The sequence below is a fragment of the Sarcophilus harrisii genome, chromosome 5, assembly GCF_902635505.1.
Source record: "Sarcophilus harrisii chromosome 5, mSarHar1.11, whole genome shotgun sequence".
NCBI classification, from domain to species: Eukaryota; Metazoa; Chordata; class Mammalia; order Dasyuromorphia; family Dasyuridae; genus Sarcophilus; species Sarcophilus harrisii.
In genome coordinates, this window is record NC_045430.1 from 232,564,700 (window position 1) to 232,581,160 (window position 16,461).

Genomic DNA, 16,461 nt, shown 5'->3' on the forward strand with positions numbered 1-16,461 from the left:
ACTAAATAAGTTTGAGCCAAAAAAAACATAACGAGCAAATCTTAAACTACATATTTACTACTATTATCACCCCAATCTCAAATTTTATTTTGAATTCACTTACAATGAAAATTCAGTTCAACTTCAATAAAAATCAGTATATAAAACAAACCATCAGTCATCTAACAATTAATTTTTTCCCTATATTTCAAAGTATATTAACCTGGATTGAGCAAATTTAATTATTTTTATATGTTCCAAATCAACTTCTTTCATTAATCACAGCTAAAAGAACAATTATCTTTTGCAAAATTTAACTACTTTGATGAACAAGAAAACAATGTTATAACTATAGCACCATAATTAATACCTTGCTGAAAAGGACTAGCTGCTGACACAGTTGTTCCTGGATTCCTTCCACCACCAGGCTTTCTTCCCCTCTGACCTGAGCTGTGACCTGCTGATTTCTTCCCTTTGCTCTCTGACCCTCTAGTCTCTGACACATCGTTTCCACTTGAAGTAAGTGCGGAGACTTCCTGGAAATTTGCATTTGTAAATCGAGCTGCAGTATCTTCCAAGCGCTTCAAAGAGCCTGACATAGAGCTGTTGCTAGTGCTTGTATATGTCTAACATTTGGATTAAAAAAAAAAAAAATAAAAGAAAAAAGAAAAAAATAAATAAAAGGACTAAATTAGACCACCCCCCCCAAAAAAAAAAAAAAAAAACTCAGATTGCATGTCACCTTAAAAAAAAATGAATACTTCATATTTAAGAATAACCTAAGGTTCATTTTCAGTGCTACAAATCAAAGCAGTTTACAACATACATTTAAAAAAAAAATTTAATTTACTCTAACATTAAATTAAGATTATACATTATAGCTATTTTGAATGTCTTTCTCCATATTAGAGTATGAGCTGATAATATGACTAGTAGAGCAATAGATTGCAGCAATCAGTGAAAGTGCACATTACAGTAGTAATCATATTTATTAAGTGACAAAGAATAACACTAAAGGCACAGTGAAACATCTGAAAACTGCATTCTTTCCCACAATAAGAAAACACTGTTTTCGTCATTACTAAATTATAAAACAATTTTGGCATTCAATATAACAACAGGACAACTGTAAAGAACTAGGGAGAGCTACTTTAAATCACTATGCCCATGATAATAGGAAGAAAATCTTGTAAGGACAAAGCAAGAATGTTTTAAAGAACTCAGGAAAGAGGGAAAGATTGTTTTAAAAGACAGAAAGATTTAAATATTCAAAGTGGAAACGATTTCAATGCTTAACTGGGTAAGGGGGGAATTTAGAGAAAAGTTATTTTGCAGAGCAGTATTTCTTAAGAATTGCTGTACTTTAAATTTTATTGCTTACATATTGATGATTATTCCTTTTTTAAAGGGTAGATAAACATTTACTTAAACGAATTTATTACAAGTTGCATGACTACAAACTGTACAAATAAGGCCAAATTAGAAAACTAAAAATGGCAATTTGTTTACATTAATCAAAATGCCTCCAAAATCTTACATAAATTTTTAGATTTCTCCCTAACACACACACACACACACACACACAAAATAAAAGAAAAAACCATAATTTTCCCCTCAATTTTAAATATTACTTCTAAGGGTAAAAAAAAATTAACCATAATGATATATCTAGAGTGATATGAGGACTCAAAACCTGCAAAATACAAATTAGAATCTGATACCTCCGCCACACACCCACCACTCAATACAAACTGCCAGATACAGTTGAAAAATGAGGAGAGGGCAAGGAACTCTGAAGTTTGTACTAAGCAAAATGGTCAAAGAGCTTTTAGTAAAATTGATGTTTGGAAGTAAGGAGAAAGGGGAAGAAGAGACATATTCCGGTGAAAATTAACTATTTACTGGGAATATTTTCTGATTCCCCCCCGCCCCCAATCTCACTACCTAGCTTCCATTTTTCAAATATAAACACGAGATCTAACAAAAGAGTTGATCACTCTCCTGAACTATATAATCCACAAGCAGGCCCAACAGGCTTCAATGTGAGCTTAGTAAAAGATAAAATCCCATTTAACAGATCAATAGGATTTAAGTTGGTTAAACTTCATGGCTTACTTTAGAAACACGAACCTTTTCCATGCTGGGCAGGGTCAATTTGGAAACCACCCCAGCTCACTTTTCAATCATTTTTCCATTAGCTTGGGCTGGTCCTGAAGTTCTCCATCCCACTCACATCTGACCCTGTATGACCTAGTGCAGGTCAAAAGCCATGTAAAAAAAAACACATTGGTACTCTTCACTCATGTGTCAAGTGAGGAAGGAGAGAAAACTCACTGGGGGTACTGTAAATGGAAATATAATATTAGCTTCTACATATGCATATAAATTGGGGTTGGTCAATTTAAATGGAAAATTTTTGACCTAAATACAAAAATGCCCATATGCTGAAGACCACAAATTCAATGGGAAATTATTTATAAAATTTATTAGGTTAGAAAAGGCAATACAAAGAAAGCCATGAATGATTATATCAAGTAAACTTCAATGGCCATAATTTAATCACAATTAGCTTTTTTCTGAAAAAAGGGAAATTTCCAATCCTAGAAAACTTTAAAGTGATAACAGATTCAAGACATCCCATCATACCAGAAAATAAACTTTAAATTTTAATTTTTTTTCTATGAGCAAAAAAGAAAGAGACAGAAAAGAGAGATAGAGACAAAAGACATAGAAATTTAGATTTGTAGGTGATGCCAAATGGCTAAATAAAAGTGACTCTAATATAAAAATTGCCAACACAAAATATAAAACTCTTAATACTTATTCTCAAGTAAATCCATGGTTATAATAGAATCTTAATTTACATTAGTGCCCCATACAACTCTGCTGTGTTTATAACAGCAAAACAATTTTTTGCTCTTATCTACTGATAACTGCATATTAAAATAAATTGTAATTAATACAGAAAACAGGTCCAGTCTGTTGAACCAAAAGAGCATATGTGAACAAAAAAGGACCCCTCCCTACCTTTTTAGATACAATCAAGAGCCTTAATCTAAAAGGCCTGGTTAAAATGTCAAAATAGAGTAGAGATAACTCTCATAATGAAACACTACAATTACAATGTTTTTGATAAAATTATCCACTGAGCACATGATATCATGTGTTTTTTAATGATATGTTAATAAATAAGTGCCTATCTTAAACAATTCTTCATGCATCATTATGTCTTTAAAAAAAACTTCAACTAAAAAAAAATTTTCTCCATTATTTAATGATGGCTATTAACAAGAGATTAGCACTCTTTAGTAAGCAGTCAACAATCACTAAAACAAAATTATTTTCTCTCTTAGAAGATTTTAAGCCTCTGAACTCTTAAGTAACAAAGGCTAAACTACAAAATTGCAAAAATAAAGATATTTTAAATACAAAAAATAAAAATTTCCAGTAACACCATATATATATATATGCAATACAAATTACAAACCAGGAGATTATGCAATCCAATGTTTAAATCTCAAACCACTGATAGCAGAAATTTCTATCAAAAAAAATAAATAAATAACAGACTCAAAAAACCAAAAAAACACCAAGACAACTTTTGAGAAAGAAAAGTGATATGAGATGATATGACAAAATAATTTTTTCTCTCCTCACAATCTCTGGAACCTACCAAGAAAAAATGATTAGTTATATAGTGGACCAATTCCATTATTTAAAAGGAAAAATTACTCCCAAAAGTACTCCTATGATTAATTTAATATTACAAAACATAATTAGGTGAAGAATTATTATGGCTCTCTCTTACAAGTTTTAAGCTTACTTTAAAATATAGAATAAGAATTCATATGTAAAATGTACTTTTCCACTAAAGGACTGAAAATATGGAGTATGGCTTCCTTAATGACCATGATAACTTATCAAGCAAAGTCAAGTAATCAATTTTTAAAATATATTCAGTATCCACTAAGTACCCTGCTTATGCCCTAGGGAAAAAAAAAAAAACATCACCACATCACATCACATCACATAACACACACACACACACACACACCATTTGAGGGCAAGGGTGGAAAGGTTGCATGCTGACACCTGAATAGAATTGTGAAGGAAAAGTAGGGATTATAAAAGAAGAGGAAGACATTTGAGTCACAGAGGATAGTCAATACAATAGTAAAAGAATATCATGTCTGAAGAACAATAAGCAGCTCAGTTTGCCTAAACCAAAAAGGATGTCGAGCGAAGTAATACAGAAAATAAGGCCAGAAAGGTAGTTCAAAGGGCAGGCTATCAACAAGCTTTAAATGCTAAACAGAGCAGATTATATTTCATTGTAGAGGTAAAAGTTAAATAACTGAGTTTACTGAGTAGGGAAGTGACACTACAAAACCTAAGCATTAAGAAAATCAGTTTGGCAACTATGTGGAAAATGGAGGGGGATAGAAGAAGTGGGGGCAGGAGAGAGAAGGGTATTTGGAAGCAGGGAGACCCAATCAGGAGATTAATGTTCTAGAGTAGGTATTGAAGACTTGATCTAAAATGAATGACTACTGGGTGGATGAAGAGAGTTTATGGATACATAGTCATAGTTCTGACTAGAGATAAAGGGAGATTCCAAGTCAAAAATGACAGTGAGGTTGCAAATCTAGGTGATTAGAAAAATGGTACTGCCCTTAACAAAAATACAAAAGGGTAAGAGAATAACTGTTTATGTACCATTTGCTATATGCCAGGCACTGTATAATATCATCTCAATTGAAATACCTAAGTTCATATAAGAAAAGTCATATATAACTAAGTCGCTTTTTTGAGAAAATTCTAACTCAAATATAAAATAACATTTTTCTCCCAGAACCATCTTTTGCTTTTATTTTTTCAAACAGGAGAAAGAGGGATAGCTAGATGGCTCAGTGGATACAACATTCACTGGAGTCGGGAGGACCCGAGTTCAAATCTGATCTCAAACACTTAATACTTCCTAGCTGTGTGACTTTGGGCAAGTCACTTAACCCCAATTGCCTCAGCAAAAACAAAACGAAACCAAAAATAAAACAAAATAAGGGAAAGTAGCGTCTAGAAATCATGAATGGGGAAAGCAAACTCAAGAATACCATTAAAAAAAAACTAAGTGAATAAAAATAATCTTTACAGAAGATTTATCTTTTGCTAAAGGATTTATAATATCCAGAATTAAGTTATTGGTAAGAGTCATACATTTATAATTTTAATATCTAACACTGAAAAATGATAGTGTATTATTAAGATCAATCTTAGGTTATAACACATGAGGTGATATTTAGCACTATTATTTAATAAGATGGAACACATATTAACATTCCAATGTAAAAGAAGAAACATCATTCTTAATATTCATAGTTAAAATTGTCTCAACACCAACCTCTCCTACCTGAGAACTAATAAAGCAATCACACTAGCTCAAATATTTCATTCAATAATTCACTGTGAATGAAATATCTTCAAAGTAATTCTTAGATTTTTAGATCCTAAAATTACACAGCAATTTTTTAAAAAGCAATGAAATTTCATGACCGTTTCAGAATTCAATTCAAATGTGTAAGGAAGTAGGCAAAGTTAAAATTAGGCACAATCTCTTATCTACTGGATTAACACAAAGCAGCCAACTTGAATATCCATTTATACTAGTCAATTAAAAGGTACAAATAAATCAAGTCATTTATTCTGAGTTTCTAAAAGTAAAATATGCTCTTAATAAACATTCTCACTTATTGTTGCAAAAAGAAAATAGGAAAAAATTAGAAGAGAGATTAATCGAAATTTTTATATTGTAAGGAGGGAAAAGAGAGAAGACCCAGTATGAAAAAATGTCAAAGACTATTTTTAAGTTGATTGTAAAAATCAATTGGGGGGGGGGGGGGGGGGAGAGGAGAGAGAAGCAATTGGAGTTAAGTAACTTGTGAAGCCAGTGCTATTGAGGATTAAGTGTCTGGGACCATGTTTAAACTCATGGGAACATGTTTAAACATGTTTAAACGGGTAATCCTGACTAGAGAGCCCGTGCTCTTTCTAGTGTACCGTCTTTAGCTGCCCCTCATTTATTATAACTTAAAAGAAAATATTAAAGATGATTATTTTGTCAATGTTACTTTTTATTTGAAAATTAGAAGAGTATAGAATTTTGTCCTCATGAAATATTTTTATAGAATTTTAACCTTGAATAAACTTTTAAAAATGTATTCAGAACAATATTAAACTAATTTCAGTAACAAGATCACCATAAAAGGGCCTTGTTTAGCCAAAGGGAAGATAGATTCCTTTTGGATAAAATGGTTCTCTAGAGGCTCTGATGTGATAAATGAATTGAGAACTCCACAATCACTCCAAAGAGGTAGATATGGCAGTCCACACAGAAGAAATGAATGTATTTTGACCAAATGATGACACAGTTGGATAGAGTACATACAGTAAGTCACTACATAGTACATACATATACTACATAGTACACTAAGTCATTACACAGCTTGGAGAGAAATTAAATTTGGATAATGATACAGGTCCAGAGCAGAAAAAATTGAATACATTTAATTTCATTGATCCCAAATGGCTCAATTGTTCAAAACAAAACAAAACAAAACAAACAAACAAAAAAAAAAAACAGAAGTCAATTTCTTCAAGACCAACATTCCACTGGTGATTTTATATGACTATAATTTGGGGGAACCTACCATCTCAGAAAATACAAAATTCAGATGACACAGTAAAAACATAATATGGTGGCAATAAAGCCACAGCATATTAGCATAATAGCATGTGTATAAGAAATGGTTTAAAAACTCATTATTCAGAAAGTCCCAAGAATTTGGGCTAGTCATGAAACAAGAGAGATAGCACACACACACACACACACACACTTTAATAAATAATACTAAGATACAAAAAAAAAAAAAAAATTAAAAAATGCAAGCTAAAATATTGGAACCAATCCAATGAGACAAAACTTGGGAGGGGTTATAGGTTTAATACTTGGTCCAAAAATGAATTTCACAAGTATAGGAAAGAAAATACAACGTTAAACCCACATTTCCTGAATAAGACCTAGGGATGTGGGTAGTAACTTCTCAAGCTCAACAAGTCAGTAATATAGCATGCTAACCAAAAAAGCCAACATGACCTTGGCCAAGTTGCCGAGTACTTGGATCAGTTGCCAAGTAAAAAGGAAGTGAAAGGCCATTGGTGTTCTTCCCTGGTCAGATTCCAATCTGGGAATTTTTGTTGAGGTCTGGACATTTTAGGATAATGTCCACAAGAGAGCAATCAGGATGGTAAAGAGCTTTGGGTATATACCACATAAGGGTAAGTTAAAGAATATAAGAACATTTATTTTTTTAACAAAATTCTTGACTTTTTGAAATATGTAAAGTGTTATCATGTGAAATTTTCTGTTTAATTAAAAATTTAGGCAGAACTAGAAAACAGTGAGACTTCAATGAGGAATAATTTCTTAACAATTAAAATAATAAATACAATAAGATGCCTCTACATCTTAGGCTGTATGACTTTATACCCAACTTGAACCTTTTTTCTTTAGACCTCATTAAAAAATTTCAGTTTTTAGGGCGATTGTGCATATTTTGCAACATTGAGAAAGTTTTGTTTGAAGAATATGAATTTATGTTCTGAATATAGAAAAACCATAATTAGGATGCATGAATGCTACAGCATATTTAAATATTACACACAACATGGGCATCTATGTAATTCTCTGTTCCTGTCTTTTCCTTAGGAATGAGCAAACTACTGGTAGTACCGTGGTAGAATGCTAGGCAAAGTCAAGAAAATGAGAGTTCAAATCCAGCCTCAAGTATTTACTAGCTGTATGACCTTGGGCAAGGTTAAATAGCCTCTATATATCTCAGCTTTCCCAATTATAAAATGGAGGTAAGAAAAGTATCAAGTTTGATACTTGATACCTGAGAAGTTGTGAGGATCAAATGAAATCATGCTCATAATGTTCTCTGTGTAGTACCTGGCACACAAAAGGCACTTGTATGTTAACTATCACTATTATTAATGCTGTTGTTACTATTAATAACTAGTCGTTACTATTATAACCATCCTGGATCAGGGCTGAATAAATGTGAATATTATGTTATAACCTCATGGTTACCATTATAGTTCTGATGGGAAAAGCAGTCAGTCATTAAATAGGGACTGAACTCACTAGTTCAGTACAAGTTAGAAATAGATCCAGAGAGGCTTCTACACAATTTAATCATATATTTTGATGCAATGCCAAAAAGGTATCTTTGTGAAGGAAGAGAAAGAATCATCAAATGAATGAAAACTATGACAAAATATTAAACAATCCATTCTTGGTTAAACAAATTAAAATTTCCTAATTAGGGGCAGCTAGGTGGTACAGTGGATAGAGCACCAATTCATTAGTCAGGAAGACCCGAGTTCAAATCCAGCCTCAGACACTTAACAGTTCCTAGCTGTATGACCCTGGGCAAGGCACTTAATTAATTAATTAATTAATTGCCTCAGCAATAAGTAAACAAACAAATAAATAAAATTTATTTTTCCTAATTACATCCGGCCCCTAAGTGAACATTTCAGAATTCTGGGCCTTTCTGGTCTAGCAATACTTCAAGGGATGGAGAACTAGACTAAGTTCCAATCTAGTCTCCCATAGATGCTTTACTGACTTTGGATAAATAATTTTAACTCTGTCTGCCTCAATTTCCTCACTATAAAAAGAAGATCTTAATAGCATCTACCTCCCAAGGTTTCTGTAAGAATTAAACTGAGTTAATATTTCTAAAACTTTTTTGCTCAGTGCCTAGAACACAATATATGTGTAACAAATGTTTATTCTCTTCCCTTCTCAATTCTAAATACAAAGGAAGCATTAGCAGATTAAACTAAATAGAAAAATAGGCAAATGAATTGGACATTTCTAAACATATTTTATAGACCAAAACAAAATTTGGGTGAAGAAGGAAAGGAAAAATCCAAACTATACATTTCTCTACTATTTAAAAAATGCTGAGAATTCCAAATGACTATGTTCACTTACACTCAAACTAAGAAATAAAGATAAATATAATTTTTTAACACCTCCTACTTCAGGACCAGAGATGATTCTCATAACAAAAGGGCACACCTCTCTAAAATAATGTCTCATCTGTAGGAGTTATTAGGTATCATGCCAGTATAACAAGGTGACTTGTCAAGATGGATGTTAAATGAGCCTATTTCTGACCAGGAATGATTAGGAGTTGGTATTATGGTAACAAAAAGTCTTCTAAATTGGCCCAAGTGCTAAAACTTAGGAAAGGCAATCTCTCCCGTTCCTTTCCAGGTAGCTTTAGAATAAGGAGTGCCCCAAACATTGAATCAGGGAGGAAAAGGCCACCTTGTCTCACACACAAATTCTACAGGGACCCAATTGCAGGGCAGATCTGTTTTTATTGTGTTTCTTTTATCCTTCTCTTAGGTGAAAGAATAATTGGAAACATGACAACTACATTATGACGTTGTGGGCTTCAAAACATCGAAAGAGCCATCAGAGGTCCATTGAGGAAAGGGATCTTGTAGAAGACATCCTTGGAGCCAAGAATAGCACCTGCTAAATTTGGTAAGAAGGCAATCCTGAGGAGTGACCAACTTGACTCAATACCAAAATGGACTGATCAGCCAAAACACTCAGCTGTCATACCAGGAACTAGTACAGCTGGGCAAGGGAACAAATGGTTCATCATCAATACCACATCAGAAGCAAACTTGGTGGAAACACCCCAAAAGGAGAAATTACCTTTTAGAATTAATCACCAGGTACATCTCAGTCTGACATGATTGTGTGCCTCACTATCATAATATTTAATATTTGTGCCACAGATGAAGTCTGTGGGAAAGGAAGGAAGAGGGGGCACATTCTGGTCTTGAGGGAAATGTTTTCTAACTGCTACTCTTGCTATAATTCTAGTTGTCCTTTTTTAAAGACATAATAATACCAACATGAGAGAATGCCATATTGCATCACAACTGATGAGTAAGAAAATTGGATTCCCAGCTGATAAGAGTGATTCCTTAGAGCCCTGAGGAAAGCAATAGTCAGTCACTACCTCGGAATTCAACCTACTAGTACATTATGTGTTGGAAATGGGTCCAGACAGTGTGCTACACAATTAAATCACATGGACTACAGAAAAGTCAGAAGGCCTTCTCCATGGGGGAAGGGACCACAATTATTAAATAAAGGAAAATTAATTATGAAAAAAAATCAAGCAATCCTTTCATGAGATTTTTTTCTAATTTCATAATTATTACTTCTAGGTAATCATGTGAGAATTTTAGCCCTTCTTACATCTATACTTTTGAAGGTATAGAATCTCTGAATAAAGAAGAGAATTAAAAGATTATGAAATGAAAGGACTAAGATGGGGAAGAAGACAAGTGTTTTAAACAATCAAGAAGTAGAATAAAAAACAATCTTCTGTGGCTAAAGTGCAATCTTTTATCAATTAAGTTACAAATGGACTATTCTGTAATTGTTATAAATTATGCTATTTAAATTTGAAATGTGATAACAAAATTAAAATTCTTTAACTTACTTTTTCAGTAGTAACCGTCAAAGAAGGAACCAAGGCTGGTGACGGTTCTGGTTGCTTCTTATGCTTTTGTTTGTGTTTGTCTTTTTCTTTGTATTTCTAAAAATTAAGAAAAGTAAAATATTAGTTTAGTATGATGATCCATACTTACTTTACCAGAACAAAAGTGGCAAAGGATATTTTTTATTTTGCTGGTGGCTTGACTGGGGGAAGGAGCACAATGTATAGGTAGAATTCAATCAATCAAAATATCTGACTGCAAAAAATAAAATCAATTGCTTCTATCAGCATGATCATAGGATTATTCATATCAGCAGTTTTCCATACACTAAAATTATTTAAAATAAGGACTTTAGTCTCTAGCCTCAACTGATTAGACCAAAACAATCCAACCAATACTAATGGATCACAAGCTTTGTTTAAGGTATTATGCTACATATAGATGATGATACCTAAATGAATAAGAACACCTGAATCTTGTCTCTTATAAGCATTAAGTTACATGAAGGAAAAGATCAGAAATAATACAAATAACTTGTTCAAACAATACAGACAGTTCCACAAGATATACAAAGTGCGATGAGGATCTAGCACAAGATCACAGTACAATAGGATGAACAGGATATAAGGTATAACTTCACAGTGCATTTACCTGAGAGCTTGAAAGGTGAGAATATTTTCAAAAAAGAAAAGTGAGAGATGGATATATCAGGTAAGAAAATAGTATGAAGAAAGAAAAATATTATTTGTTTATGTAACAACTAAGTAGTCCAGTTTGGCTACAGCACAGATTAAGTAAATAAAAAGTGAATAAACATAATAAGCATCTGTTATGTGCCAGGTACTATGCTAAGTCCTAGGGATACAAATACTAATTTAAAAAAAAAAAAAAAAAAAAAAAGATAGTCTTTAACCTCAAGGACCAATCTAGGGAGGGAGAACAACATACAGAAGAAATCTGAAAACTGGGGTGAAGGTAGAGAAGTGCAAAAAGTTCAACTGAGAATAGTGAGATGTGCTACCAGGCAGATTCAAACATGCAGAATAAGGGGATTTCCCAATGATGACTTTCCTAAAGACAGAAATCCATAGAAGTCCAAAAGCAATGTACCTAATGAAAAATGGAGAGAAGGCTATGCTGAGCCCCCTTTTAAAAGAGAGGCCATGGAAACAGGAAAGCATAGAAATAAAAAATAGAAAAATCAGTTGCCAGGATAAGAAATTACTACATAATTATGTAGGATAAAAGCATTTTGAAGATTTTAATAAGATTAATCTGGCAATATTTAATTTAACGCGCACGCACACACACACACCTTTCACATTTATAATCTGATGTTGAACACTGTCCTAAATATTGAGGAACACTGAAATTTACAGAATTCCTGTCCTCATAAAGCATATAATCTGGTAGATAAAATTAATCAGTTTATAATACATTATATATACAAAAGCACATAAGAAGATAAAACAGACTGAACTAAATCTTAAGATTTGGAAAGCTCATCAATAGAGAGAAATAAGAAGAGTCTTCTAGAAGAAATGATTCTGCATTTGAAGTAAGTTTTATAAAATAGGTCAAAATCCAAACACTAGAGAGATGAATACAAAATGATAGGAACAGCATGAAGAAAGACACGGAAATAGAGTAAATGATGATATGTTTGGTGATTGGCACATTTGGCATTATTAAGTAAATGAAGAAAAATCATAGATAAAAATCAGATAAATAGTATAGATTCCTATTCCAATGGGGAAAGGGAGGAAGGAAAGGATGTGATATATAATATGAGATTAAACTGACAGAACTTATGCATGTCAATAGATAAGAGTCAAAAAGTAACATCAAAGTTTTGAACACAAAAGAGTGAAAATAAGAAGTCAATGAAAAAAGGGGGATGATAAAAGTAAAAAGTTTCAAAAATTTCTACTCCAATGCTTCATCACAGTTTGGAAGTTAGGATTTATCAGAGCTAAACCTCTGACAAGTTCTAATCATTTAGAAAAGCTTTGAGTCCCATCATAGCAACGAAATGCTCTACTTTTTAAAAAGGACAAAGCTAAATTTGGAGTCATGGTGGCAAACTGGAAAATACTATGGGTGATTTCAACACAATCTACCAAAACAACAACAATAAAAATCTTATTAAAGATTTGTAAAAAAATTTATTTGCATGGGAAAACTTAGCCCAGATTCCTGCCTTAACAGTTGGCTGAATGATCAAAAACAAAGAGAAAAGAGTTAATACTCATTTCTTTTCTAGACTGTCTAGTAATATTAACTTAGTTGTTAGCACTTGAAATATAAAAACCTTATTTGGTAACAATGATGGACGTTATGAAACCTTGATATTCTTGCTATAAAGAAAACCAGATAAACAATTCCCTTACACATCCAAAGTTAACATACATTTTCAAATTCAGTAATTATAATGCAAACAGGCAAAAAAAAAAAAAAAAAAAGATAAAAAATATACTGGAAAACATGGTTTAGGAATAAAAAACAAGAGAACAATGGATGTAGATTAACATTGACATGCTTATATCTGTGGATGACAGTTAAGTTTATAATTTTAAAAAAAAAATTAACGCTCCCCCCGCACTGCTTCCCCCAAAATTGGGAGACGTTGGACACTTAAGCATTTAAGTTTATTATTAGAAATAGTTGCTGAAATAAGAGTCATCTCTGAATCAGCTATATGAAAAAAAATCATCACCCAATGTAAGTCAGAGAGAGAGATATGGAAAACACAACTATAATGTGACACAAAGAATTATGCAACAAAAGCAGTATAAGTGATTGATTGTAGTGAATATGAGTGATATGTGCCTCCTAAAGGAGTTTACATTCTAATGTTCAAGCATGGTAAATGAAGGCCAACAAATAGGCTGTTATGTGAAACTATCTATCCCCACTGGGGGAGAATGAACACATAGGTATAGGAAGGACTGTAATCTGTTCTGTTTTGAAGTGAGGGAAGGATGGAGGGAGCAAGGGGTGTTGGGGGAGAGAGACAGAAAGAAGGTGGCTAAGAGGGAGGATAGAGCAAGGGGAGAGAGCGAGACTGGCACTGGCAAAAATCTAAGAAAAAAGGCACTTTCTTTAAGGAAGACTGGAAACACCCTCACTTCTGCCATTACTCACTGCTGTTTGTACAAATATTGTTTCCCCCATTAGAATGTGAGCACCTTGAGCACAGGCATTATTTTTGTCTTACTGTGTACTCCTCGTTGGCCTATGCTGCTTAGCTTATATTCTTCTGGTATCAGCACCAAATAAATATTGAAACTTTAAAAACCTGGACTACTTTTTGGATCCTCATATTTTAGCTTGGAACAACAGGGTCAATACTTGCACTAATGGTGCAAGAGTAATGATATGCAAAACTACTGGCACGTGGTATGAATCAAGACAGTAGCACCAAACTGTGCAAACAATCATTATATTTTTACAATTTTGTACTTATATTTATAAAGCCTTCACACAATTGTTTTGAGTTGTAGGATAAAGTAAACAATTTTTCCATGGAATACATATGAACTTGAAAAATGATTTATAAGTCAAACTAGTTATTAAAGCTTAGGTTTGTGACAGACATTTCTCAAAGATGGAAAAGTGAGCCTGATCCTTTAAGGAAAATAATTGGCACTATTTCCTACCAATGATAAATTTCAAACTTTCATGTTAAAATAAATATTCTGGAAATCTTATATCTGTCACCATGACCTGGGCAGCTTCTTAATACTTCAAGGTTTTTCTGATGAATTAAGGGGTTATATTAAAAAACAAAAATTTTGATGCAAAACATGTCAACATTTAAAGATCTACATAACTCATTGAAGTAATACATTCCAAATGACCAATATACGAAGCTCAAAAATGATGCATAGATTAGGAAGGAACTAAAGCCAAAGGGCTATATAATCATGCATATTCTTTGAGTCAACAATACTATTTACCAGGTCTGCAATCCAAAGATAGGCCTCCTGTCCCATAAAAGAAAGAGGGGGGGGGGGAGGAAGACTTTAAAGCAGCTCTTTCTGGTAGATAAGAATTAGAAATTGAAGTGAACATTGAAATGTGAAACAATCTGTGGAATGAGATAGATATTGTGATGGAATATTAGAAAGGACAAGCAGGGTGATCTCAAAAAAACCTGGCAAGATGTACATAAACTGATGCAAAGTGAAGTGAACAAAACCAGGAGAACACTATACATAGTAAGAGCAGTATTTTTCAAGAAAGAACTGTGAATGATTTAGCTATTCTCAATAATGTAATGATCTAAGACAATCCCAAAGGGCTAAAGATTAAGCATCCAGAGAAATAACAAATATTTTAATACAAAACGAAACGTGACATTTTTTCACTTTTTTTTTGTCTTCTTATACAAAATGACTAATACAAAAAATTTTTATATGATTGCACATGTATGACCTATATAACTCCTTACCACTGGAGAGAAAATATGCCTGTCAAGTTTTGGCATATCATCAAACAATGTCCACAATTTTTTTTTTAAAAGGCTGTTAAAATATTTCTTTTTCTAACACACTCTCTGTGTGTGTGTATACAGGTCAGATTTTCTTTACATACATCAACCAAAACACGGCAACAGGATGAATGCATAAATAGTTAGGTAAACTCAACTATCTTTAATCAAGCCAGACAAAAAAGAGATTGGCAAAATTATATGAAATAATGCCATTCTTCTAAACATTTTTGTTCTTGAAAATACAGGGTTTTAATTATAAAGTTTTACATTAATATACCTTTTTTAGATTTAAATAAAATAATAAATTTTAAATAAGTTTTAATTCCTAAAATGGTAAATATTAATAAAAAGCCAAATAGGGAAAAACTCTTTACAGCTCTCAAGAATTTTTAAAAGTACTGAGTCAAGATGGTGGAATAAACGTAGGGACTTACCAAGATCAACGCCATACTATTCCAAATTACTTTAAATAATAACTCTAAACAAATTCTACAGTCAGAACACAAAAAGGAGGAGTAGAACAATTTTCCACCCTACAATAATTTAGAAATTCAGCAGGAAAGCTCTGTGCCCCATACCTCTAGGTAAGGCCCTGGTCCTGGAGCTGGCAAAGCAGGAAGAAGGAGGCTATGGCTTCTCCAAATACTGACAGAGAAACTAAAGATGGCTTAGAAGGTCAGCAGGAAGGATCTATCTGGAGGATAAGAGGACCTTGGGATACCAGCAAACCAGAAGTGGGCGTGGGTGGCAGTTTCCCAAGACTTCAGCTCACAGATCTCTTTAGTAGCACCCAGAAAGAACTGTGCTGCTCTAACTAGCACACTAGAACTTACAGACAAAATAGAGCAAGGACACTACTAACAGCTCCAGAGCAGAAAAGGAGTGTTTGAGGTCAGATTCCCAGAAAGACCTCTGAAAACAGCTGCACCCTCTGGGACAGTGCACCCTCCACCCTGGAAAAAGAGCCCCCCTCTAACAAAGAGTTAAAAGCAGAGTAATAGGCTAAGAAAATGGGCAGAAAACAAAGAGATTCTGACCAAAGAAAGTTACTACAGTGACAAGGAAGCTCAAAACATACACTCAAAAAAGATAACAAAATCAAAGCTCCTACAGCCAAAACCTCCAAAAAAAAAAAATTGGCCTCAGGGCATGGATTAGGTAAAAAAGGATTTTGAAAATCAAGTAGGGGGGGTGGGGGGAGGAGGATTGGGAAGAGAAGTGTGAGTATTGCAAAAAGAAATACAAAGAGCTAATGAAGAGAAGAATGTTTTAAAAAATAAAAAATTGGCCAAATGAGAAAGGAGGTACAAAAGCTTAGGAAAATAATTTCTTAAAAATTAGAATTGATTATGGTTTGCAGCCAAAGCAGTTCTTAGAGGAAATTTTATGTATCT

The 16,461-nt window shown here is 33.1% G+C and overlaps 1 protein-coding gene across 5 annotated transcripts in view; it reads right to left on the reverse strand.

The window, feature by feature from the left end:
• Positions 1 to 16,461, reverse strand: part of MLLT10 (MLLT10 histone lysine methyltransferase DOT1L cofactor) — a 205,086-nt gene that overhangs the window by 93,378 nt on the left and 95,247 nt on the right. For all 5 annotated transcript variants that reach the window (XM_031939880.1, XM_031939876.1, XM_031939879.1 and 2 more), the window contains 2 exons: positions 10,575 to 10,670; positions 350 to 605 (listed from right to left, as the gene is read on the reverse strand). In XM_031939880.1, coding sequence (XP_031795740.1) covers positions 350 to 605; positions 10,575 to 10,670 — 352 coding nt within the window. The remainder of the gene's footprint in view (positions 1 to 349; positions 606 to 10,574; positions 10,671 to 16,461) is intronic.